General features: G+C 34.6%; 1 protein-coding gene and 1 long non-coding RNA gene across 2 annotated transcripts; one reads left to right on the top strand and one right to left on the bottom strand.

Moving 5' to 3' along the window:
* Positions 1–718: 718 nt before the first annotated feature.
* Positions 719–24,497, bottom strand: LOC726743 (doublesex- and mab-3-related transcription factor A2). The gene is made up of 6 exons (XM_006570003.3): positions 22,532–24,497; positions 20,066–20,417; positions 5,998–6,120; positions 5,309–5,583; positions 3,972–4,281; positions 719–2,726 (listed from the first exon to the last, which is right to left on the bottom strand). The coding sequence occupies exons 1-6, from the start codon at positions 22,799–22,801 to the stop codon at positions 2,401–2,403; spliced, it is 1,656 nt and encodes a 551-aa protein (XP_006570066.1). The 5' UTR covers positions 22,802–24,497; the 3' UTR covers positions 719–2,400.
* On the top strand, positions 3,880–5,597 carry LOC113219232. The gene is made up of 3 exons (XR_003306060.1): positions 3,880–4,290; positions 4,396–4,503; positions 5,271–5,597. It is a non-coding gene; the product is annotated as an uncharacterized LOC113219232 (long non-coding RNA).
* Positions 24,498–24,628: the final 131 nt, after the last annotated feature.

Raw genomic sequence — 24,628 nt, 5'->3', positions numbered from 1 at the left:
AAAAACTATTGAAAACTATTGGAAAGTAGTTGTTTATCACAAAACTTAAATTTTCTGAAGAAATTTTTATATACAAATTTTAAAAATTTGTTTCGTTTACAAAAAAAAAGGAATTAATAATTTTCCTAATTAAAAATAGAGAAATTACTACTTATTTCTATAAATTAATATCTATAATTTCTATATTTTAGATGCAATAGAACAATGCAATAGAAATATTAAATAAAAAAAATAATATTTGAAAAATGTTTTAGAATGAAAGAAAGATAAAAAATGATGATGAAACAAATACAATAATATTAAACTTATAAGACATATATTAAGTGATTTAATTATGCAATATAAATGTTATATCATGAAAAATATTATTTTAATGAGAGAAATAATATACTTGGAATATTATCTACATAATAATATCTATATAATTAAATAAATGTAAGATAAAATAAAATCAAAGGACATAATGTATAATAAGTATGTATAAATAATTATGTAATTTTTTTATGTAATTTTGATCTATTAATTAATTATTTAACAAAATATAAATGATGAAATATAAATGATCAATATCCAACCAAATGAATTGATAGAATGTTACTTTCTTTTAGGTAAAAGAAAATAAAAGAATATTAATAAAAGAATTTCAAAATATGTACATATACATATAAAAAAATAAATTTCAATGGATAAAAAACAAGGATGATCATCGAATCACGTATGGAGTATCAATATCTTATTTATTATTCTCATAAACCGTCTATACATTTGTTCGAATAACATATGGTAACTACAAAGAACGACGTTTCCGGTCGCCGGCAAATCTAACATCTTAGAGCCGTGATACTTACAGGCAAACACTTATGTATAATCGATCATTGTTATATGTACTTATATGTTTCTGCATCGATCATCAGAAACACATAATTTATTTTCCGTTTTATTTTTTTCCTCGACATTTTTTTTTTACTTTTTTTTTTTTTTTATTTTTCTGTTTATTCTTTTCCATTATTTTTATATCATGTAACTTTGCTAAACATACTCCGTGACAATATCTCAGATTAACTGCAATGGATGATCAGGCTAAAGCAATTCACGCGTATTTACAAATTTCTTTCGTGATTTATTCTTTTTTTTTTTCCCTTTTTTATTTTTACTTTTATCGCGACGATACAATTTTCTTCTTTTATATTTCTCATTCTCTCTGTCTCTCACTCATTCTTCTCTCATGAATATTAACTACACGCATACTTCATTTAGTCGCTTTATCTACACATGTATGTATAAAGATATATTATTACAATGAGGCCAACGTGCGGCTCGCTTTTTATTTCTTCGTCGTTACCTATCTATATATTTTTCTTTGTACGTTCACAGAACGTTACATGTCAAAGAAAATGGATCAGTACGAATTGTACGTATTGTATGTATGTAGGTGGATTACTGGCCACACTGTTTTGTAAATTCTTCGAAGGAGACATTTGACAAAAGTTTATTTCCGTTCACGGATTGGAAATTCTCTAACAACGTTTATAATGGCGGAAAGAATCTAAGGGAATTCTTTCACAAAAATCGTCTTCTTCTTTTATATCATATATATATTTGATTTCGTCTTTTTCTTTAACTTTCAACTTCTTTTTATCTCTTCTTGAATAATGCACTATACGATACGTCTATAATATTTTTAGAAAATGTAGAATACTTCCTCAGAGAGATACGTATTTGAAAGCTGCTAATGACTGGTTTCTTCTTTGGACCTTCGTTCGGTTTGGATACATTTGTAAGTAAATAAAACATCTTTTCTGGATAAAAATCATCAACTCTCTATTAAAGGTCGGTTTCTTTTCTGTTTTAATATCACTTAACAGTTCTTCTATTATTTTTATAATGAAATTCTTCAGTTCTTTTCACATTATCAATTTCTTTTTTGTCAGATATTTATCATGCCGTTTTTTGCTTCTTAACTCCACAAAATGATGATCGAATCTTTAACAAATATATATGCAAACGCTTTCACAATTCCAATTTTTCACAAATTGATCATTTATTTAAATCAAACAATTTTTCATCTTTCTATTCCCATTTACTGAGAAGTTTTAAATTTCTTTAGAAATTTTTCAAAAATTTGTTCCATATCTGTTTATTTCTCCCTTTTCAAAATTATTCATTCCTAATCTCTCGCTCTACCAATCCTCTACAAAATTTCTAAATTGTTCCCATCTCGATGACTTTCACCCAATCAGAAAGAAATTCGTGAAAATCCTCACGACTCGCATTTGATTATGATTTTCAGATTCCGTCCTCCCCGTGATCCAGGCAGCCATTTCCACGGCCGAAGTCCCTCCCCCCGTCGTCCCTAGGCTATTGCAGGTAAGACCAGGTGGTGGCCTGCGCGTCGTCCGGTCACTCGGAGTAGCTCGTCTTGTCGCTGGCGTCGTCGGGACTGGTCTCCTGATAGGCGTCGCTCGTACCATTCGCGTGAAGACTCTGATTGGGCGGCTTGATCACTGTGGGCAGGTAGCCGGTTCCTGCGTAAGGAGCGGCCAGGAACCTGTGCCTGGTCGAAGGGATGGGAGTGGTGCAGTACGCGGCTCTGCTCGCGTACGCGGCCGAGACCGAGGCGGACGCGGCCGCAGCCGACGCCAATGCGCCTGCCAAAGGCGAGAAAGCTGATTTCGGCTGGAGACTGTCCTCGCAGACCAGCACCTCCATAGCTGACACCACGTCGCCTGTGACATAGATATCTCTGCCAGTTTCCATTTTCCTTGACTCTTTCGTTTCTTTTTCTTTCTTTTTTCTCTCTTTTCTTTTTTGTTTAGTTTTGCTCTCTTTTTTTTGGATACAGTAAGATCCCCGTATCCACCGATAATATATATTTCAAGTTATTTTTGCAGATAGAAAATACTATATGTTTATATAATATTATTATATAATAAAGATCGACATTTAAATTATTATTAGATTGTTGAAATGATTGATTTAATAAAACTGTTCAAGAATAAATGATTCACAAATTTATAAATATATAAAATGAAAGAAGGAATTATTAGTGATCAATTAATTGTAATAACTTCAATTCTGACACCATGTATTGAATCAAAATTTGATTAATATTATTTTAATTAATATCATTAAGTTAATATTATCAAGTTGTTTTATTACAAGATTATTATATAATCTTATTAAAATACTCATCATTTCATTTGTAACAATCTGATGTAAATAGAATTTTTGTTATTGAAAGAGAAGAGAAAAGAATTGCAACTAATCACAATTTGTAAATTTAATCTGAAACTTAGAAATATATCATTATATTCAGGAACAAAATCATTTAAAAGAAATCATTTGATATTGGTATAGTGATAAATTAATAAAATAATGAAATGATAAATAAATGAAACAAAATGTTTAAAATATATCTACAAATTTTCATGTAATAAGATGATACAAAATTATTTTATTTTTTTTAATTATTGTCAACTTGTCGAATATTGAAAACGCATGTACGGGGATCTTATTGTATTTATGTATCTTTTTTCCCCTAATTATTTTTTCTTTCTTTTCTTTATTTTTTAATTTATTTATATTTCAGATATGTGGATATTTATTCGTTTTGAAATTTGATTTCCTTTCACGAAAAAATTTTTACCAAATTGAAATTACTTCACGTCCATCCTTTGAAACCCACAAAAAATTTCATTTCGATCGGCGCTGTACGAAATTACAGCCCGCAATTCAAGATTCCAAGAATCCTTGGCCCTTCTGAAAATTCAATCCCTAAACGTTACCACGAATTTTGCGACCAAAGGGGTTGAAACTCGGTTGTGGGTTGCAAGGAAACTCGAGAACACTACGGACGAATCCTGTGAAATCGTCTCGAGGCCATCTTTCGATATAAGACTATACGGAGGACAGATGGATCGTATGTTCTGCTCGACGAATAATAGTCGCGGATATCAAATTACAGGGCTTACCTTTGCACCGGTGCAACAGAGCCTCGACGTCCGCGCGACGCCTTCCCGGGAACACTCGCAACAAAACGTCGACAGGCGATCGTTGTTGCTGTTGTTGTTGCTGCTGCTGCTGTTGCTGTTGTTGCTGCTGCAACTGAAGGCCGCAAGTCTGCTGAATATTCTGCATCTGCATCTGCATTTGAATCTCACGGGGCTCTGGCATGTGATGATGATGTTGATGCTGGTATAACGCTGGAGAACAATAAAGAGAACTCGCTGCTGGACCGTATAGGGGAGCATAAGGTGGAAAGTGTACCGCGGTCGCTGCGGCCTGGAAAAAGTATTATAATTCATTTATATTCCTTGTATTTATTTTACTTTTTAACTTTTAATAGAGTTTTGTACAGAACAAAATTTTAATATCTAACGTATTTTTAATTTTCAGGAAAGGAATGTAATTATATTCTAAAAATCTGCATTAATTTATCTTCAAAGAAAGAAAGCTTAATTCCTCTTATCCTCTGTTATGAAGGATATTATAAAAATGTTAAAGGTATTATTCCATATTAATCTTTTTAATGATTTTTATTATATCATATTATTAATTGCATTGTTTTTTTTATTCTTTTTATAAAAATATTATATTACTTTGATTATATTACTTGATAGGATTACATTGATTAAAATGGAGATTATTTTGAAAAGATTATCAGCTGATTAGCATTGAAATGGAAATTTCAAACAAAAATTGAGATTTTCCTTTCTTTCTGTTTCAATTTTCTTGTTACCAATACTAGCAATCATAAATTGACATAGAAATAAATAAGATTTCTAGAGAATAGATTGATACTAAGACTAACCATTAAGAATTTTCATAATGGAAATATATTTGTTATTTTTGCAATAACTTTAGTTATAATACATGAGATATGTTATTTAATGTTTATTTAAAATTATGTTAATATTTTTCTCCAATATAAGTTTCTTTTCATTTATAAAATAAAAAAAATTGTAATACCAAATTTAATTAATTCAGAAATCACAAAACATTGAAAAAATAATTATAAAATTAATATATATATATACTTTAGAATTAATAAATTCGAATTCCGTTTGCTTTATTATTTACATATGCAATTGGAATAAAAAATTAATCAATACGAGTTAGATTTGTTTGAGATATATTAAAAAAATTGCAAAAGCAGAGGTCAATCGACCAGTCAATTTGACTACAAAAAACCGGTTCATATATAGATTCGAATATGAGTTTATTGACATATCATCTTTCAATACATCAAACATTTGAAATCCCACATATAGATATCGATTCGTCAAAGGAATAAAATAAAAAAGCTAACCGCCAACGAAGGTAGTGGAGGGCTAGGTCTAGGCTGCACCAAATCCACCGGTTGAAGCGTCTGTTGCGTTTGCTGAGGACTTCCGCTTTTGCGAAGGCTTAGATTTTCTGGCGCTGGTGTATCCTCTCTTTGCGGTGTCAATGCTGGCGTTAATGGAGGTGTATGCGTCGGGCTTTGGGAGCCTGGTTCCGGACTTCCATCCTCAGAATCGTTCAGGCTGTTCGACCGTTTCCGCGTTGTATCGTTCTCCGTTATTCCAATTGACGTTGGAATTGCTATTACACACAAGAGTTATCTATTTAATTATTTTTATAGAATTTTCATATGATTTCATACGAATATTAATAAAAATTCAATAAACAATTGATTTATCAATATAAAATTGAATGTATTAATATATATATCATTGAAAAATAAAAAATAATAAATTTCTTTTTTTAATGATACGATGAAAAAAATAGATGATATTTAATAAGTCACACCACATAAAGATAATAGTTTAAATTAAAAAAAAAACTTTCATTACACGAGTAAAGTTATATTTTTGCAATTACATTTAATTACATTCAATTATATTCAAAATTGATTTCTAATTTTTATCCTAACTTATTTTATGTAATAAAATAATAAAAATCTTAGCTTCAATTATCACGGATTAATCTATATTCGTGAGATGTGCGGAACCTTACCCAATGAACGGTCAGTAAGAAGTTCTCCACCAGAGTCGGAGTCACGGTCGTCTTCGTTACCGGTGTCGCTCGTGGAAAGCATTGTTCCCGTAGTGCTCTCAGAGATTCTCGACCTCTTTGTGCCTGGAACAAAACAGGGCGTATCGTTCGCTTACGAAATGAAAAAAAAAAAAAAAAAGAAAAAAGCAAAAAGAAAAGAAAAGAAAAGAAAAAGCGTGCATTAATACGCACAATACCTATGAAATTCTCCAGCCAGCAAACACTTTATATTGTTCTACGACGCATGCCGAATTGACTCTTACGGATCCTTGACACTCTTGAAAAAACGTTGTACATCTTTTATTGTGAACCCCGCGTGTATTTACCACCTGCTGATATTCGCATTGGACCGTTCCAATCAATTGGTAACGACGAATATATAACGACTTATTGTTAGTTAGCTATGCGTATATGACTAAAAACGTTCATAGTCGCTGGAGATATATTACTAGATAGAATAGAATAATGATTATTTGAAATGGAAAATTAGGAAAATATTATTTAGATAATAATTACAATATTATAAAAAATACAGAATAGAAGATAGTAGGAAAGAAGTTTTGTTGTAATAATTAAAGATTTATATAAAAAAGGTTACATAAAAACATTTAAAATATTCCACATCGCAGAGTCAAAGTAAAATTGTTACTAGTTTTCAATACCACGATATATGTACATCACAAGATATAACACTCTATAACAATAAAAATTCCCTATAAACGATGAAGAAAATATGTCATAGACTGGCCAACTACAGTCGAAACACTCAATGGCATTCAAAGAAACACCCAATCAAATTCCACTCGCTCATTGTAAGAGGGAACCATATTAACTAAGCGACGAACCTGCCCTCTATGTAAAAAGAGAGCAACAGCGAAGTAGCAGCTAGCGGCAATTAAGTTAAACAGCGGAACACTCGATATAGTTGCTCGGGGCAAGTAATAGAGATCCCCCAAGCTTGGGAGAGCCACTTGAAACAACCTTGTTATCGAAAGCGTGCGCGTCAAGAATTAACCCGTGGAACAGAAACGAGGGAAGTGAAAGGGCGACGGAGGGGGTAAAGTCGTCAAGCGAAACGTCAAGGTAGAAGCTACATTTCGTGCTCGCCCTATATATTACTTCTTTCCCCTCTCCAACTCTTGTTCATTCCCTCTCTGTTCTGCTAATAAACGGCCGGTTAAACTTTTTAACGAGCGGTCAGCCGCAGCAGACTTTCTTCAACGGGCAACGCACCCCCTGTGGAATTCTTTCACGCACTGACGAGGACTCAATGGCCGTGCACGTGCATACCTACGCCCCCGCATGTTATAACGGCACTCTTGAACTCGGTATTATGTAGTTTAGGAGACAAGTATGGGGTATAATGCTATTGGTTAGATTGTCGTAATTATTTCGTGCAAGATTGAGAATCTCTCTGAAGATTCTTCAACTTGTAATATTTGATAAAATAATATCTTAACATGATTTCTTGTTATTATGAATAAAATTTATTGCATTTTTCGTAGGAAAAAAGAGTTTTTATTTTTGCAATATATTAATTCATATTATTTTATCACATAATATAATAAATTGTTAATTACTTCTAATAATATATAAATGGAATCCAGCTTAAATTTAATCGCGATAATCTTATTTCTTAAATAAGATTAGAGTATTCTACCATAATAAATCTTTTATGAGCAAAATTCGAATTTTATATTTTCTTCTTTAATTTAAGAAAATCCAGTAACAGGATTAGCAAGTGTTTTTCCAGTGAAAAAAAAAAGAAAAGAAAGTGAAATGAATCATGGGGCCGTTATATATTTGGGGAATCTCTTTCGACGGAAGTTACTGTGGAATCTATCGGTGGTAATTCGAGGTGAACGGAACTGAAGTGGGTTCGAATTACCGGAGAACTATTAATGAAACAGGGATTAAAAGAAAGGAGCTGGCCAACGGGGGGAACAGATGGGCTTCGTTGAGCGCCTATGAATAGAAAGAATCGCTGCTTTTTCGCTATTCACGCGGTGTAGTTGTCTGTGACGTCCATTTTTAAAGGTTCCTGATTGCGGTATGATGTTTCTCTCGCTTGTGAGAAAATTACCTGTGGGAAACTGCGTGCTTCTCTCGGGGTAAACTTCTTTGATACGGTTATACGAGATGATAATAATTTGAAAAGCGATGAAAACGCTTAAAGAAAGGGTATAAAAAAATATTTTTGATATAAAATTACAATCTTAATCAATATAATATATGACAGAGAGATTAAAAATATTATTATAAATATAGATTTTCTTTTAAAGATTAATTTTCAAAAGCTAACATTAATAACTCTAAATTCAAATTCTTTAAATTGTCTTAATAAAATTTGAAATTACTTCAAGCATAAGAAATTAAGAAAAAATATTAGAGAAAATCTTGTCGAAGGTCATTATTAATAGTTTCCAATACTTCTTCAGATTTTCCGGTAACGAGGGCCGGTAACGACCGTCGCGCAAGAAATAAACGAGTCGAATTATAGTTTTCCGTTTCGGTTGAATTCAATCGTCTCTGCAGAAATACAAGTTTCGAGCGTTCCAGCTAACGACGGATCGAAGAAATTTTTAAAGAGCTCGCCGAAACTCGCCGCATCGAAGTCTCCGCAAGTCTCTCCTCGATATTATTCATCTTTACCTTACATCTGTAATGTATATACGTGAACGAATTGCATTAAAACAAAATAACGAAGAAAATATGCGTAATATATTAAAAGAAAATAATGCGATTTAGAAATAGAAAGAATAATGAAATAACGTTTCAATCAGAATCTACGATGATTTATCTTCTAATTTTCACGTAGAAGAAAGAAGAAAAGAAGAAACAACGGCGATTAATCGCACAACATTATCGATCAGGGACAACGTAATTGCAATTCCAACCCCGTTGAAAATTATATTAATGACGATCAGCATCACAAGAATGGAATGCAATATCGCGACGGGTGATGTTAATGTAGCCTCTCCCAACAGAAAATTCCACTCGAAAAGAAGAAGCCTTTTATTCTCGTGAACCACCACCAGTCGTCGGATGGATTACGAGACAGTTATTAAAATATCATTCTTCGCCGGTGACCCTTCTGGAAGCCACCCTCTATATTTCGACACCATCGGGGGGGGTGACTTCATACTTACGCTCCTTCTGTATCGTTTGCAATGGAGCCGGGCGTAACGAAGTGCGTGTTTGCCGCATTCTTGAAACTTGAGGGGAGAGGTTCAACTGTGTTTAAAGTATATAAATCACGATATTTTCAAAAATTCGATTTCACGATCTCCTTATAGAGAATTATTAATTATATTTCGTGTAAGAATTATAAATTATAAAAATCATTTTTGTTCACTTGTTAAATTATATATAGCGACATTTCTAAAGAAAAATATCTCTCAGGTATCCAAGATTCTGATCGAAGGAGAGGTGCGAAAACGGAGACTAGATCACGCCCAGTAACGAGGGAGAAAGAAAGAAAAAGAGCAAAAAGAAGAAAAGGGAATACTGTATCACGAGCTGGAATCTGTTCAAATTTCGTTCTCGTATCAATGGCCGTGTTGTATTTCGAGAAGGGTACGCGCAATTTATTGTAATCTCTACCCGTTGTCGGGCGCACACGAGCGAAATGTCTAACTTTCTCTTCAATGCCGTGTGTCCCACCATGGGCCAAGGTGTAACGTATCACCGGTACGCTTTTGTCGGGCGGGGGATTGAGGAAGTTAATAAAACTTGTTTCGAGAAACTCGGCGTTCGACCCCTTGGTAAAGGATTTATTACGAATTCAATGTTTGAATGGAATATCGGCCTGCCTTGGACTGCGAGCACTGTATTAGGGAGATGAGAAGAGAAAATGGCGAGAATGCTTTTGATGGATTTATATTTCTTCGTTTCGAGATATGACGTTTAATCCTTTTGTATTTGTGAATTATGTATATAAATATTTTTCGACAATATTTATTCCGGAAAAATTACGAATAAAATATCCAATTTTGAAGAAGAAAGAAGATATAATAATTCAAGATTGATTAATTATGTAGAGGAAGTATTTTTAATTCCATTTTCACGATTTGTCCACAATTTTTTCGTCGAAAGTGACAAGGTTAGAAACATAGACTAACAAGGAAGAGATGAGTGAAATACATGTAAAGATAAAATTATGAATAATTACGAATTGTTTACTTGAAAATATTATTGAACAAATATATATGCAACAGGTAAGATCAATCTAATAAAAGTACAAAATAAAATCATTTCTCATAAGTCAATTTAAACCAATATCGAAAAAAGTATTGCCTTATCAAACTCCAAAAATAATATTCCATTAAGAAATATTCCCTGAAATCAACGTCAAAAATTGTCATCAATATTAGTATAAGATAAGGTTAAGAAAAATATCCAATCAATCCAATCCAGAATAATAATAAAGATCTATCGACGGAAAGGAGAGTTGTATCACGTCGTATCTGTCATCGTCGTCATCCTCCTCGTCGTCGTCGTCGTCGGTCTCGGCCTAAGCCAAATTTATAGGGATGTTTCGTGTCCTCCACAGTTGCCCTGCAGCCTGTGTCCTATTACTCCTATTCTCTATTATGCAGCGACGCCGTAGGCCGGAAGCTCCCGATATCTATATGCCATTCTAAATTATTCGGCATTGTCCTCGCATGATTCCATTGTCCGCGTCTGTCTCCACCGTACGGTGATACGCCGCGGCTCCGGTTTAGGGCGTAGACCTACAACAACGTGGCTCGTGTGGCCTCCACACACGATCCAGCCCCGTGGTGTATCTGCTTCGAGAGTGCGTCTTGTCATCGGTCAAGAGTACCCACGGACTTGTACGCCCCGGCGGTTGTCTAATTAATCGCGCCCGTGCTCGCTCGGTAAGAATGTACGCTCCCGTGCGCATGCGTTTGTCAATTTAATCAACGGTGTGTCTAGTGCTGCGAGCACACTTAGGTATGCGCAATTGTTTGATTAAAATTTTTGTTTACGACTCGATCAAGGATGATCCTTGTGTTTTCCGTCTGGATTTTTTGCGAGGAAAAACGAAAAGCTGTGTTTAAAAAGAGAAAGGAATAATCTGTGGAATGAAGATTTTTCTTTCGAATGTGTTACTGAGAAGAATATATATATATATATTGTAATTCTTGATTGCAAAATTAAAATTTATATCCGGTTTCGTATCATTTTTAATTGGAAGAATGTCAATAATTCGTTGATTGCTCATTGATTCAATTTTTAGGGGAAAAAAAGAAACTAGAAGAATTTAATTGGCATTACAGAGTTGGCACTACTGTATTTACTAGTATAATGAAAAAAGAATTGTTTTTGTAGCTACTTGTAACACTTACAATCAAATTGTTATTATATTATTTGCTATATTTGATCAATTTCATTGGAATTGGATAAAATTAGATAAATTTGGATTTATTGAGGAACTCTTATGTCGCGCTTCGCGTGTTCTGCAACTAATTATTACAAAACGTGACGAAAAAGAAAAGAATGTTTCGATGAGAAATAAGAAGACGTGCAAATATTTTTTACAACCATCGTATACGTAGATTCTTCTTTATTAGAAAAATTCTCCTTTATAAAATTACACGGAGAAGAAAAATTTATCTCTGTGTATATTATACACGTGACATAACCTATTTCAACAACCTCGTTGAAATCTCGTTGATCTAATTTCATTATTTTCGAATAACTCGCACAGCTAATAAATTTTTAAAAATTTTCGAAATTTATTCCAAGGTAAATATCAATGGTCAAACGAATCGCTTTGATAAAGGTACTTCAACACAACCGTTCACGCTTCACCGTTCACCGAAATGCTCGTTTTTCTTCCAAAAAATTCGCGATGTTGTTCAAGGAAGGGATGCAAAAGGGTAAAATAGAAGGAAGGGAAACGATGACACAGCTTTATTGCGTATTCCCTGGGAACGTGGAAAAAGGGGAACGTTGCACGAGGAATCGGCGCAATAAATAACCCTTCGAGGCGTTACAGTTATCACTGGCAGTGGCGGCCATATAACCGCAGAAGTCGCAGCACGATAATATGAGGGTCGTAGACAGCACCCACTATGAATTATCATTTTCTATTGTTCGAAAGATCGTAAAGCAACCGGCTGTTCGCCAACCTTTGTTCTTCCTCTGCCTTCTCTTTCTCAATTTCGGTTTATACTCCCATTTAATATGGCGGACACGAAGATTTGGATAAGAAGTTTAACTAACTTTTTATTTAAGATATATAATTATTATTTTCCTCGAGAATTATTTTCGAAAAGATATTCAATTAAGGGAAGAGTAAAGTAGAGAAATAAATTTGACTTTTAATTATTGAGTAATTTCGTTTTATGATAAAAGTATATATATAAAAATAACCTTATTTACGCGTAAAAGAAAAATGAAACTTTTAATTAAAAATGATAAGATTTTTATTGAATAATAATATATAATTTTTTGCGCTTAAAGTTGTACTAATTGCATTCCATTTTGTAACAAAGAAAAATAATCCTTGACAATGCTTTTGGAATCAAGCTTTTTGATTATGATAGTACAGATTTTTTCTCTTCCTGCCTCACTGTAATTACGTCGTAACAAATATCACTACAATTACTTCAATTACACATAATTCTAATTACATTACGAACTGTCTATCGCGTTGAAATCGTACGATAAAAACAATCGTTCGCATTCCGCGTGAAATCGAGTCGAGGAACACGCCCATTCACCCCGAACAACCGTTGGACGAACCAGAGGATCAGCAGCTGGACGCAGTAGTAGTATTAAAATTCAACTCCTCGTTCCTTCTTTCTTATCCGTGGTAAAGGTGGAAGGGAGAAAAACATTCCAAATCCAAGCCGTGAGATTAATTAATCGGATGCGACGGTGAAAAAAACCGTCGGCGACGGCCTCGAAATACATTCCAGTTACGAAGGGATCCCCGGGAGCAAATCGGGTGCGGTGCACCGTGCACGCGTACCACTTCGCCGGAAGAACGAGCGAGGAACGTGAAAAGGACTTCTCATTATTACGTATCGATACGCCCGGAAAATAGCACGAGGCCCTGCGATCCGTGATCGCCGCGAAGAAGAAAAAAAAGGAAAAAAAGGAAGAGAAAATGACGCGGGGAAATCGACGCGACTCGAGGACGTCGGAAGAAAGGCAAGTATTGAGAGCGTGAGGAAAGCTGAGACAAAGGAGATGGAGAGGGAAAAGAAGAGGAAGGAGAAGGAGAAGAAAAGAGAGGAATTGTGGGAGGAGGAGGGGTGAATCAGTGTTGAGGGAGAAGCGTAAGATGGTACCTTGTGGAAGAAATTGGGATGGTGGATGAAAGGGTAAGGGAGAGATTTGGGAGAAAGAGAATTGGAGTAAAAAGGATGGCATGGTTTTTTTTTCAGAGAAAATTGAGGTATTTGGGGTATTTGGTGCTTTAGAAGGGAAAGGAGGTGAATTAATACCAGTTTTTTTTAGGAGGAATTAGAAAAGAAGGAAACTAAAAACAGGAAATATATTAATTCTTCTCTAGTATTTGTTTGAATATTATTATAATTTAGAAAAAGATGGAAAGATTCGTTAGATATGCATCTAACGAAGGAAACTTATAAAGTATTAAAAATTTCAATATCAAATATTGGAACAAGAGATGAAAAGAAAAATTCCTGGAAAACCAAAAACTGGTAAGTAAACTGCAATAAGCGAGGAGCAAAGAGAACAGAGATATAAAACTCTGTAGAAAGAATAGATTCGAAACCTCCACGGATCTGATCCAATTCGCAGGAGGAAAGAAGGGAAAAGGTTCTTATAACTATATATATAGTATATAAGTACACGAACCGGTGTCGACAAACGACACAGCGAGCAACAGCCCGATCAGTCATTAAATCGTCGCGATTCCCCTTTTGTTTCCACGCCGGGACGTGTGGGCGTCGGTTTATCCGTCCGTGTGTTTTCCGTGTTGAGAGGGGTGAAAACCGGGCTGGCGAGAAGTTAGAAAGGGATACCTATACACATTTAACCCCCCTTTCACCCTCGATTCGATGGCTATAGGGGTGGAAGTTAAAGAGCCTCGCGACAAACTACCGAGAGAAAAATCTCTCTCTCTCGAGAGAGAGAGAGAGGGAGGGAGAGACTGTAGGATATATGGGGTGGGAGACACACAAAAAAAAAAAAGAAAGAAAGAAAGGGATAGGGGTGGAAAGGGAGAAAACGGTGGAGAGCGATCGGGCGTAACGTTTTTAATTGTTTCGCGCCCAGCCGCCTTTTGTTTCGGCGTTTATGCCTCGTAAACGGTTGCTGAACGCCAACAGGACCACGGGGAGGCCACGCTTCGACCTCTGACTCTCTTTTTCCTCTCCTCCTTCTCATCCTCTCCCTCCCTCCTCTTCCTCTCTCCCTCCTCTTCCTCCTATCCTCCTCCTCCGCCTCCTTGCACGCCTTCCACCAACGCCCCCGTAACCAACCCGCTTTCCGCCATCTCGCACCTCACCACAATCCCCCCATGCGGAAAACCGATCCTCCCTCCCCCGGCCGTACATAACCTCATCCTGAATTCTTACGTGTGTCTCGATACGCATCGAGTTCGACACAGCCATACGGTCGTCAGGGGATGTGTCGAAGAGTTGGTTTTTAATGCTTTATTGCTCGTTGCATTACATTTATGAGCTATGCACTTTACATGCACTTTATTTGCATTCCTCCGTTCGTAAATAGGGAAACTTGTATAAAATTGTATAGAATGTGTTGTGGTATAATGAAAATCTTAATGCATGCAAGTAAGATAGGTAAATATTGGTATTTAGTTATTCGGGGACGAATATTGCCATTTCTTCGATTTTTGGTTCACAAAATGAACACTTCGAATATTAATGTTAAAAATATCTTTGAATGGAAAGAATTATTAATATATTTTTATTATTTATTAAAATATTTAAAGATATCTGAAGTAAATAAGTTTCGAAATATTTTGTCGTTTAATTAAAGAAATATCTCCTTATTATTAAATTTCTTTCTCTTCCTCGTACTTTTATCGAGATCTTCGGATGAAATGATAAACATGTTTAAGAAATAAATGATTAAAAAAACTTCAAATAAATTATCTTGAAAAATTAAAACCTGCAAATTTCTCCTAGAAGAATTTTTCCTTCCATTTTAATTATTATCGTGTCGCCAATATATTTATACGTGAAAATTTACAATCAATGAACAATAATTGTTCCGATGAACGAACGGAATGGATAACGAACTCGCTTACACCTTTGTGATCTTTGCATCACAGGCTCTATTTTCCGTTGGAAATCGACGGCCCCTCAACAACCGGGTCTGCACTTGAGAAAAAGAGGTGAGAGAGTGGTAACAAAGGAGAACCGAGCGAAGAAACGGAATCGAAGTGTTTTATATTCATTTTCGATGGTTTCCTCCTAACTAAACCAACCAGCCAGTCGTTGGATCACTTTTCGCTTTTCCAATTTAAAAATGTTATTCGGAAGCCTTCGTTCAACCACCTAACCTTATTCTACGTTTTTTTCGTCTCCCTCTCAACGATGAAAAAGAAGCAAGGAAGAAGAGAGAGAGAGAGAGAGAGGATGGAAGGGGCGATGGTTAATCAAACGTGTACTTCACCATCGAAAAGGCTTCTTCTTCCTTTTGTTACATCTGCAGAACAGTTACGCGAGCCGTGCTCTTTTTAATTAAGTCGAAAGGTATCGCTTATCGCGATCCTTCCATCGTCGACCCGCGTTTTTTCAGAGCGGAAAACCAACGTGAATCTTGAACGACGCGAAATTAAATCGTCATGGAAGATATGATAAGACAAAAGTGTTTTTTTTAATCGTAAGATTATTTTCTTAGATTAAATGAATTTCTATTTCGACGTTTACATCGTCATAGATGTGCAATCAATGCAATTAGAAGTCAACCTAACCTAACTTAACCTAACATTTTGTTCCTTTCTATTTATTACAAGCTCACGATTCTAAAACTAATCGCAAATATACACACATATAAGTACATCTAGAAATATATAAACAAGAAATTTATATCTTGCATCTTCAACCTAACCTAACTTAATCTAACATTTTTCTTTCTATTTATTACAAGCTCACGATTCTAAAACTAATCGCAAATATACACACATATAAGTACATCTAGAAATATATAAACAAGAAATTTATATCTTGCATCTTCAACCTAACCTAACTTAACCTAACATTTTTCTTTCTATTTATTACAAGCTCACGATTCTAAAACTAATCGCAAATATACACATATAAGTACATCTAGAAATATATAAACAAGAAATTTATATCTTGCATCTTGTTTTTGATTCTTGGATATAATTGAAATGAAATTGAAAATATCTTTTCCTCGAGATTATATCGAAATATTATTTTTCGTAACAGGCATGTATTGTGTAGTAAAAATCGTAAAGTGTGAGAAGTGATGTAGGAAGGCGAGGATTTCCAAGAAAATCCATCGTGATCGAGAGCATGGATCCTGCACGGGTCACACACAGCTAACATCGTGTGATGGATAGAAAGAAGGACGTTGGCAGGAATTTTGTTCAAACACACTCGGAAACGTGCTTCCACGGCGGCATTGCACGTGTACATGCATTCGTAGGACCGGCTACACCTATGCAAATAGGCAGGAATACATCAGTCCGTGATTGGGCTCTTCTGTTCCGCGAACCCGTGCTGACTCTTTGCAAACAATGTTACCAGGCACGTCGCTGGAACGTAAGTAGCCGTACCCTATACTCTCTCCGCGGATTTTATCTCTTTCTCGGCGACGTAGTCCTCGAGTAATATTCGTGCCATCGCGTTAGCGATCCCTTCCACGAGTGGACAAACTCCTTGCGCATTGGATCCCTGTACCGATCGCAAATATCATACTTCGACTCGCTGTCGTAGATATTGTGACCCTTTCGTATCGTGTTTGTCGGAGATAGCGGCGGATTACATACATACAGAGTTTTCAACACTGGCAATTTTTTCGTCAAATATTTTAACGAATTCGTTCGAAATTGATTACAAGTTGGATGTTGACACGTGCTACGTGCCACGAATAATTAGTAAGGATAATCGGTTGAAGAAAATTATCTTTGAGTCGCAAACAGGATAAACGGAGTGTTGTTTATTGAGTGTACTTTTTCTCTATGAAAAGAAAAATTAGGAAGGATTCTAATTATAAATAATAAATCCATTATTTTTCTCCTTTCTCACTCCAAATTTCAAACATTATTATTTTTCTCGGTAGAACAAATGATATTCATATTCGATCCAAAGAAGGATGACACGAAAAGAAAAGAAAAAAGAAAAACTCGAAAGAGTTTCCTCGGTGTCGCCCTCGCTCGAGACTTCGCAAATCGATCGTACAACGCGATATCACGTCTGAAACGAGGAGTAAGAGAATTGTCGGAAAGGAGGGAGGAGAAGCCGAAGGCGAATGTGCACGGTCGAGTGAAATAATTTCCTGGTGTCCTCTACAGGCCACGAAAGAGGAAGAACGGAAGCGAACTGGTCTTTCACAAAGTTTCTTGGACACTCGAAGAAGCTTCTACTGTGAGAAACTGGCTGGATAATGGTCCCCGGGGTTTAGACGAAGGAGAGACCAAGTGATCCTTCGGGGATAAAGGGAGTACCGCGCGCGTACACACAAAAGAGACGTTCTTCCATTCGCGTGTGTACGAGGCACGGTACAAAGCGGTATCATACGGAACGATATTCGAGGAGTCCTGCTGGAAAGACCAAATCTACGTCGTCTTCTCCTTTTCAGAGTATAATCACCATTTGCCCGCTTCATGGACGTGTACACTTATCTCTATCTAATGTCGACTTTTGGATACGGAATAAGTATCGATTTCTGAAATATAAATATATTCGGATACATATATATATATCTTTAATTGAAAATATTAAGACATGCCTAATTGAATTTAATAATTAACACGTTTATGTCAAATAAAATAATGATATGTTTGGAATTTGTTTTATTTCCTTTTAAAGTCACATTTATTGTGATTATGGAAATTAATAACAGAGCTTATCTGACGCCAAATTTCTGTTTGAATTCAATTAAACAACAACAAATACGGTTAAATTAATAAAAGAAACTTTTATGTTTAATTATTATCCTGTAGAAAAGATCAATTTTAATGAGAAAGAATTGAAAGATTGAAAGACACACACAAACAGTATCGGAGAATCTCGGTCTAAAATATGTACAATAGCGTATCATCATGGAGCCCCTCTCGAAAACCGATGAGGAAGAGAGCGAGAGTGCATGAACCCTCTCCTTCAGAATCTTCGACCTAGCAAGAATACAGGAAACCATCGAACCAACCAACAAACCAACCAGCCAACCAGTCGTGAATCCCCCAGCGGTGGTAGGCACTGGCCCGAGAAATTCAATTACGGCTAAACTTCTCGACTGAAGACGCGTCTCGTCTATACACACTACTGTAAGCACTCTGTTTCGAAGATCGAACCGGGAGGAGACATCTCTCTGTGTATTGTATATTTGCGACCCTTCCCCATCTTTCATAGGGAAATGAGAAACTAATTCCTCTGTGTCGGTCACGCGAATCACCGAGATATAACTTAAGAGAAGTTTCCGTGGCTACCTTTCTAGAGAAGTCGAGAGAAAGGAAAAAACTGGAGAATCGAAGAAGAAAAGAAAAATCGTCCGAATTTTTTGTTTCTTCGGTGTGAAAATACCGGACAAGTGATTTTTAATCTTATTTTAAATAAGATTAAGCATTACTTTCACATTAATTGATATTAAAAATTGCAATCCATAAATTGGAAATTATTGGATTATAATTCTATTAATTTTTGTATACGAGTGAGTAATAGAAATATTTAAAATCCTCTTCGCAAATAAATTTTCAAATTAAATATAAAATTCATATGTAACAGTTTAGATTAAATTATCTAATTTTAAAATTTATATCCCGTATGATGAAAATCATCAACAATATTTGGTGATAAAACTAGATTTTATTTTAGAAACGAAGAAATTAATTTTACAAATATCAATTATCTATCTGTTCTAACGATTCCGCAAAACTGCGATAGGAGCAGCAAAAATGTGACACGCGACCAAGAACAGAATGTGCGTAAGAGAGAAGAAGATAGAGCGCATGCGTTTAGTACGCTTGAATTGCGAACGAGTGCCCATTAGGAACGTGCGTGAACATACGCGACTAAATAGGGCAAGTGGCCAGAGACCATAATGTTAAGTAAATAATGGCCAAACTCTTGGCCCCTTATTATACCACTCAAAGCTTAAGTCTCGTATATACTCGTTAATGGCAGCTTTTTCTTCCTTTTTCTACTCTCACTCTTTCTTCTTTTCTTTTTTCTTTTCTTTCTTTCTTTCTTTCTTTTTTTTTTTTTTTTTTTTTAATTCTCTCTCCTCACATAACCCTTCGCTCCTTTCTCGAGACTTCTTTCTTTACTCCTTGCTAGTTCATTCTCACCCTCGGTAAAGTGCACACGCATGTGTTGTTCACCTTCCCATAAGAATTGTGAGTGCGTGTCATTCTACTCGCGCGATTTCGATGATAACCCACCTGTTTGGTTTCAATGATCCACCAGTATTATACATATGTATTGTTAGATTATGTAAAAAGTCCATTCGGATAAAAATTCATATTGATGAAATAGCGGATTTAATGGAATAAAATTTAAAATATATGATAAAAGGAATTCTCAACACATTAAATATATCATAATTTATTATTCTTTATTAAAATGACGCAGTTAATTGATAAAAATAAAAAAAATGGCTCATTTGTGATACGTAATAATATGATAAAAAAAGAATAATAGTAAAATAAAAACTTCAACTAATTCCTCTGAAAAATTAAATCTTTGTAAACTCTAAAGAATAAGGATTAAATTATACTTCAATGTCATAGGATCATAAATTATCCAAAGAAGAAAGGAATTAAATTTATTTGAAAAAAAAAAAAACTTTATAATTTTGGATTACAGTGCAAGCAATTCCAAAGTGAAACTTTACTTACCGGCAATTCCACCGACGATTGATTCCTGTTTCTCGATCTTGGGCTGCCGATATTCATCCTGAGGAAGTCTTTTCCGCTGCAAAAGACTGCAATCAGGTTGCTGATGCTGAAGTTGCGTTTGAATGTGCGCGGCGGCAGCCGCGGCCGCGGCTGCTGCAGCCGCTGGAATTGCTAAACCGGCCGGACTTGCTACATGGGCCGGGTGCGGGGGCGGACTGCCAGCTGGCGTAGTAGCACTCGCTGCGCCAGGCAACACGGGAGCAGTAGTGCAGCTGCCAGCATTATATTGCAGTTGCAGGCCCAATTCGCGAGCTTCGCTTTCCTCCTGGGCTTGTTGCCTTCTTAACGCGACCTGTAGAACGTTTCTTCGTCAATTCACAAAATGTAATTATGCAAAGTATACGTAAGTGTATATAAAAAAATATACGTGTGGATATGTAGAGGATAAAATAAATAGACATGTATGACAAATACGAGTCATTTGTCTTTCTGTTTGTTCAAATTATGTTATATCACTTTTATGTTAATACGTAACCTCACTTTATCAAAACTACGAGACAAAAATCATAAAGTTTTGCAATTAAAAAACAAAAGGAAAATTAAAACAAAGAAAATTTGAAAAATTTATCATATATTATGCTTTCTATTATTTATCTTTTATCTATATTAATTTTAAGAAGTATATATATAAAAAATTATTTAATATCATTGGTATTAACAGTAATTAGCATATGTAATTTTACTTTAATGGTGAAAAAAATATTAATATTATAATTAAAAATATTAAATATTTACTAATTTGATAAAGAATGTATACCTATATAACAACATAATTATATGGTAGATTAAAAAAGTCTATTGTCGCCAAACAATTTTTACAATTTTAGGTTATTTTAAATATTTATATTTATATTTAGTATAATGGATCTATTTTTTAAGTTGATACACTTATCATTAAATAATATACTATATTTATTTATATAAATATATATATATACATAATTATTTATATTATTTATATAAATATATTTATTAATTTACCTTTCAATGCCCACTAAACTCTCTTACATAATTAAACAAATTTTAAAATAAATTATAAATCACATAATTTTTATTTTTAAAATTTTAAAATTAATTATTACACTATTTTTCCACTAAAATTATATTGTAGGTTAGTATACTAAATTCCAATATTAGTTGAAATTTAAGAAAGATTTCTTTAAGTATATATAATATTTAATTATAATATAATTATAATATATAAAAATATATTTGACTTAGAATTTATTATTAATTTTCATTTATTTTTACTTCCTTTAAATCATGAAATCATTTATGAACATTTTTGATTTTATTATAGATTTAAATGATTAACAAAATTATAAAAGATTATAAAAAAAAAAAAAAATATATGAAATATCATAAGTTTTATTATTTTTAATCATTTTTAATAATTTAATTTAATAACAAATAAATATTGAATTTAAAATCAGGAAAAAGTTAACAATTCTAATCTCAATCATGTATTATATGTATCTAGGATATTTTCTACTTTTCTATCTCTTTTTTCAATTAATGTTATGATTTTCATTTTCATTTTCTATATGAATATATAAATATATGAATAATAATATATATAAATACAATAATTTATATGAATATCAAACATTTTCATACAATCATAATATGAATATGAATATAACCTAACTTTTGAAACTACAAAGATCACCAATTAAACTCTATTGAAAATATAAACATTATGATGAAGCACAAATTATATTTAAAACTTTATAATTAAAAAAAGACAATAAAATATTCAAAGATTAACAAATCAAATTAAAAATAGTATCTACTATTCCCAAAATTTAAAGCAATTATGTAAAAGATTCTGAATTTTTAAGAAATTATTATAGTAATACATCTTTAATTTACACATATATACACTTTTCACTTTTTTATTTATATCATGTTATGTATAAAAACTATGTAAAAGAAATGTCACATGTTTTAAGAAACATTAAAAAAAGCTTATTGAATCAATTCATGCATTATATCTACTATGCTATTGAAAACAAAATTCAGCATGCTATAATGAAATACTTTTATCACAATTGTTTCATTTTATATGGAACACATTAACAAAATCAAAGATACAAGATCTAATTTGAATAATAACATCAAAGATACAAGATCTAATTTGAATAATATTTAAAAAAAATTGGCAAATTCTTATTAATGATATTTTATATGAAATATGCTTTCTATATATGATTATAATCCTTAATCATAAATACAAATTATTAATCCTAATAAATAATAATTCTGTCAACTATATAACAATAGTTTTGTCACTATGTTTTACTTAATCGATTTATATGTTTTAGAGTTTTTAATTAGAAAAATTGTTTAATATCGAAATAATAATATTTGTGTTTAATATAAATTAATGTTGTAATGACAATTTACCTGAGCAGCCATGACCCGTTGTCTCTCCGCAATTAGTGTACATTTCGCACATACGCAATCCCGCCAACGACAGTATCGTTTGTGACCTTTTAACGCGGAAACAACACCGTGATTACGGCATCTTGCACACTTCGGTGTCCTTTGATATCTTTCAGCACTAGCACGAAGAAAAAACGCGGCTGGTAGCACGTGATGTTGCTGCTGTTGTTGCTGATGTTGCATTAATTGACCCACGTCGACACCAAGACCGACACCCCGCGGCAACGACATTGTTTCGATAGATAAGTAATAATAATTGAATCAACGTCTTGAATAAAAGATATAAAAGATATAAAAAAAGAACCGATCACTTTATGTACGATTGATAAAATCAACAATGTCACGGATCTGTGGGCATTGTTACCAAACTCACAGTAAAAAATACTCGATCACAGAAAATAGTCATTTTTGGCTGAGCATAAAGCCCAGTATACACTAACACGTATCGATCTCATTTTAACACCGTTGCGATAAAATTGTTCACTACCGAGTACTTTTCATAACCGTAATATTTAATTCACAATTACGTTATAATGTTTATATCAATAAGTTCTGATGTTTCCAAGTTACATACACTGTCGTATAAATATCTCAAATTTCTAACTGGATCACATTGAATTATTAATTGATAAAGGAAAGCTACAGAGTTTAACGGTAGAATGTAGTCACACAGGCTCTTCTTACTTCAACCGAAGAAATCACATTTAACGCTGTTCGGTAGAAACCTTCAAACCGGCACCATACAGTGAACGAACGAGAGAACAACAGAGAGAGATAGATATGAGGAAAAGAAAGAAGAAAGACGGAGAGAAGTGATGACGAGTACGGTGAAGAGAGAAAGCTCGACTGGTAGACATGCGCACGCGCCCACACTTCCGAAAAGTTCACCGGCAGAGAAGAGCGGCGGCACCACCGCTCGTACGGGTGTCGGGGTACGAAATGCGGAATCGCCCCGACTCCTCTCACAGCACTCTCTCTCACTCTCCGGCATTGTCAACAATTGCAGCATCCCGGGAGAGTCGATTCAGGTAGCGTGGAGAGACAGAGAAGCGACGACGATAGTGGTGTCGGCAGTAAAGAGGGAGCCGAAGGCGGACGAATAAGGAGGTGGGGGCACATAGGCGCGGAGGAGGGGAAGATAGAAATCTGAAGGGGGGGTTCAGAATGTCGCAAGGAGACCAGGAAGCGAGGGCATAGAAAAGAAGAGAACGAGAGAAAGAGGGAAAGATAGATAGAGATAGAAACTGAAAGTGTGGAGGAAAAATGTGGAAGAAGGTGGAAAAGTGAACGGGGAGTGGGATACCGAGAGGGAACACTGATACCGAAAAGAAACGAATGTGCACGAAAGAGACCGATACTGCGCGAAGTGGAACATGTCAGAGTGAGACAACGTGGCAAAAGAAGAAAGAAGGAATGAGAATGGAAAGCGAGAAGGAATTTATTGGGGAGGGATAGGGCAGAAACTAACAGCCCCTCCACAGTTGCGCGAAATAAAACACTGTGCCACAGTGTTCCACCCCGGGGCTTCGGCCAAACGCAAAGCCGCGCTTAGGCACGGCCACGCCCGCGCACCTATCTGATTGGCCGAACATGCTGTTCCACCAAGATGTTAAGAGTATCTGGCTAGGGGTGTAAGGGGGACATACCTAACCACGTACCCACCTACCTACTCACCCTCAATAAACTATGCGTATACAAACGCACGTATCAGACGTGTGTATTTTCTATCGTACTGGAGGAGGCAAAACGGACAAACACATTACTCTTTTATTTAAAACCCGTTCCAACGTAAAACATAATACGAGCGATGCTCAGACGTTTCTCTCTATGCTCCGCCTTTTGTTTCGTCCGAACTGTTTTTAACCATACGCGCCTTCTTCGTTCCCTCTCCAAGAAAGAACATAACCTTTACTTCTTCCTTTTTCTACTTTTCTTTCTTTTTTTAACCTTCTTCTTCTTTTCTTTTTTTTTTTTTTTTTTAATTTTTTCACTTTTTTTTACTTCTTTTCTTTTCTACCTTGATTCGTTCGGTCACGGTTGCTCGCGCTTCATCCGTCT

This window comes from Apis mellifera, linkage group LG1 (genome assembly GCF_003254395.2).
Source record: "Apis mellifera strain DH4 linkage group LG1, Amel_HAv3.1, whole genome shotgun sequence".
NCBI classification, from domain to species: Eukaryota; Metazoa; Arthropoda; class Insecta; order Hymenoptera; family Apidae; genus Apis; species Apis mellifera.
This window is presented reverse-complemented; position numbering and strand designations above follow the sequence as displayed.

Bases quoted from the DNA above. Each gene is read 5' to 3' on its own strand.
- LOC726743 (XM_006570003.3), bottom strand. From the start codon at position 22,801: ATGTCGTTGCCGCGGGGTGTCGGTCTTGGTGTCGACGTGGGTCAATTA. The intron at 6,121-20,065 runs GTAAGTAAAGTT...GTTTTGTTCCAG, and splicing joins AATCGTCGGTGGAATTGCCG to GCACAAAGAGGTCGAGAATC. The intron at 2,727-3,971 runs GTAAGCCCTGTA...TCTATGTCACAG, and splicing joins TCTGTTGCACCGGTGCAAAG to GCGACGTGGTGTCAGCTATG.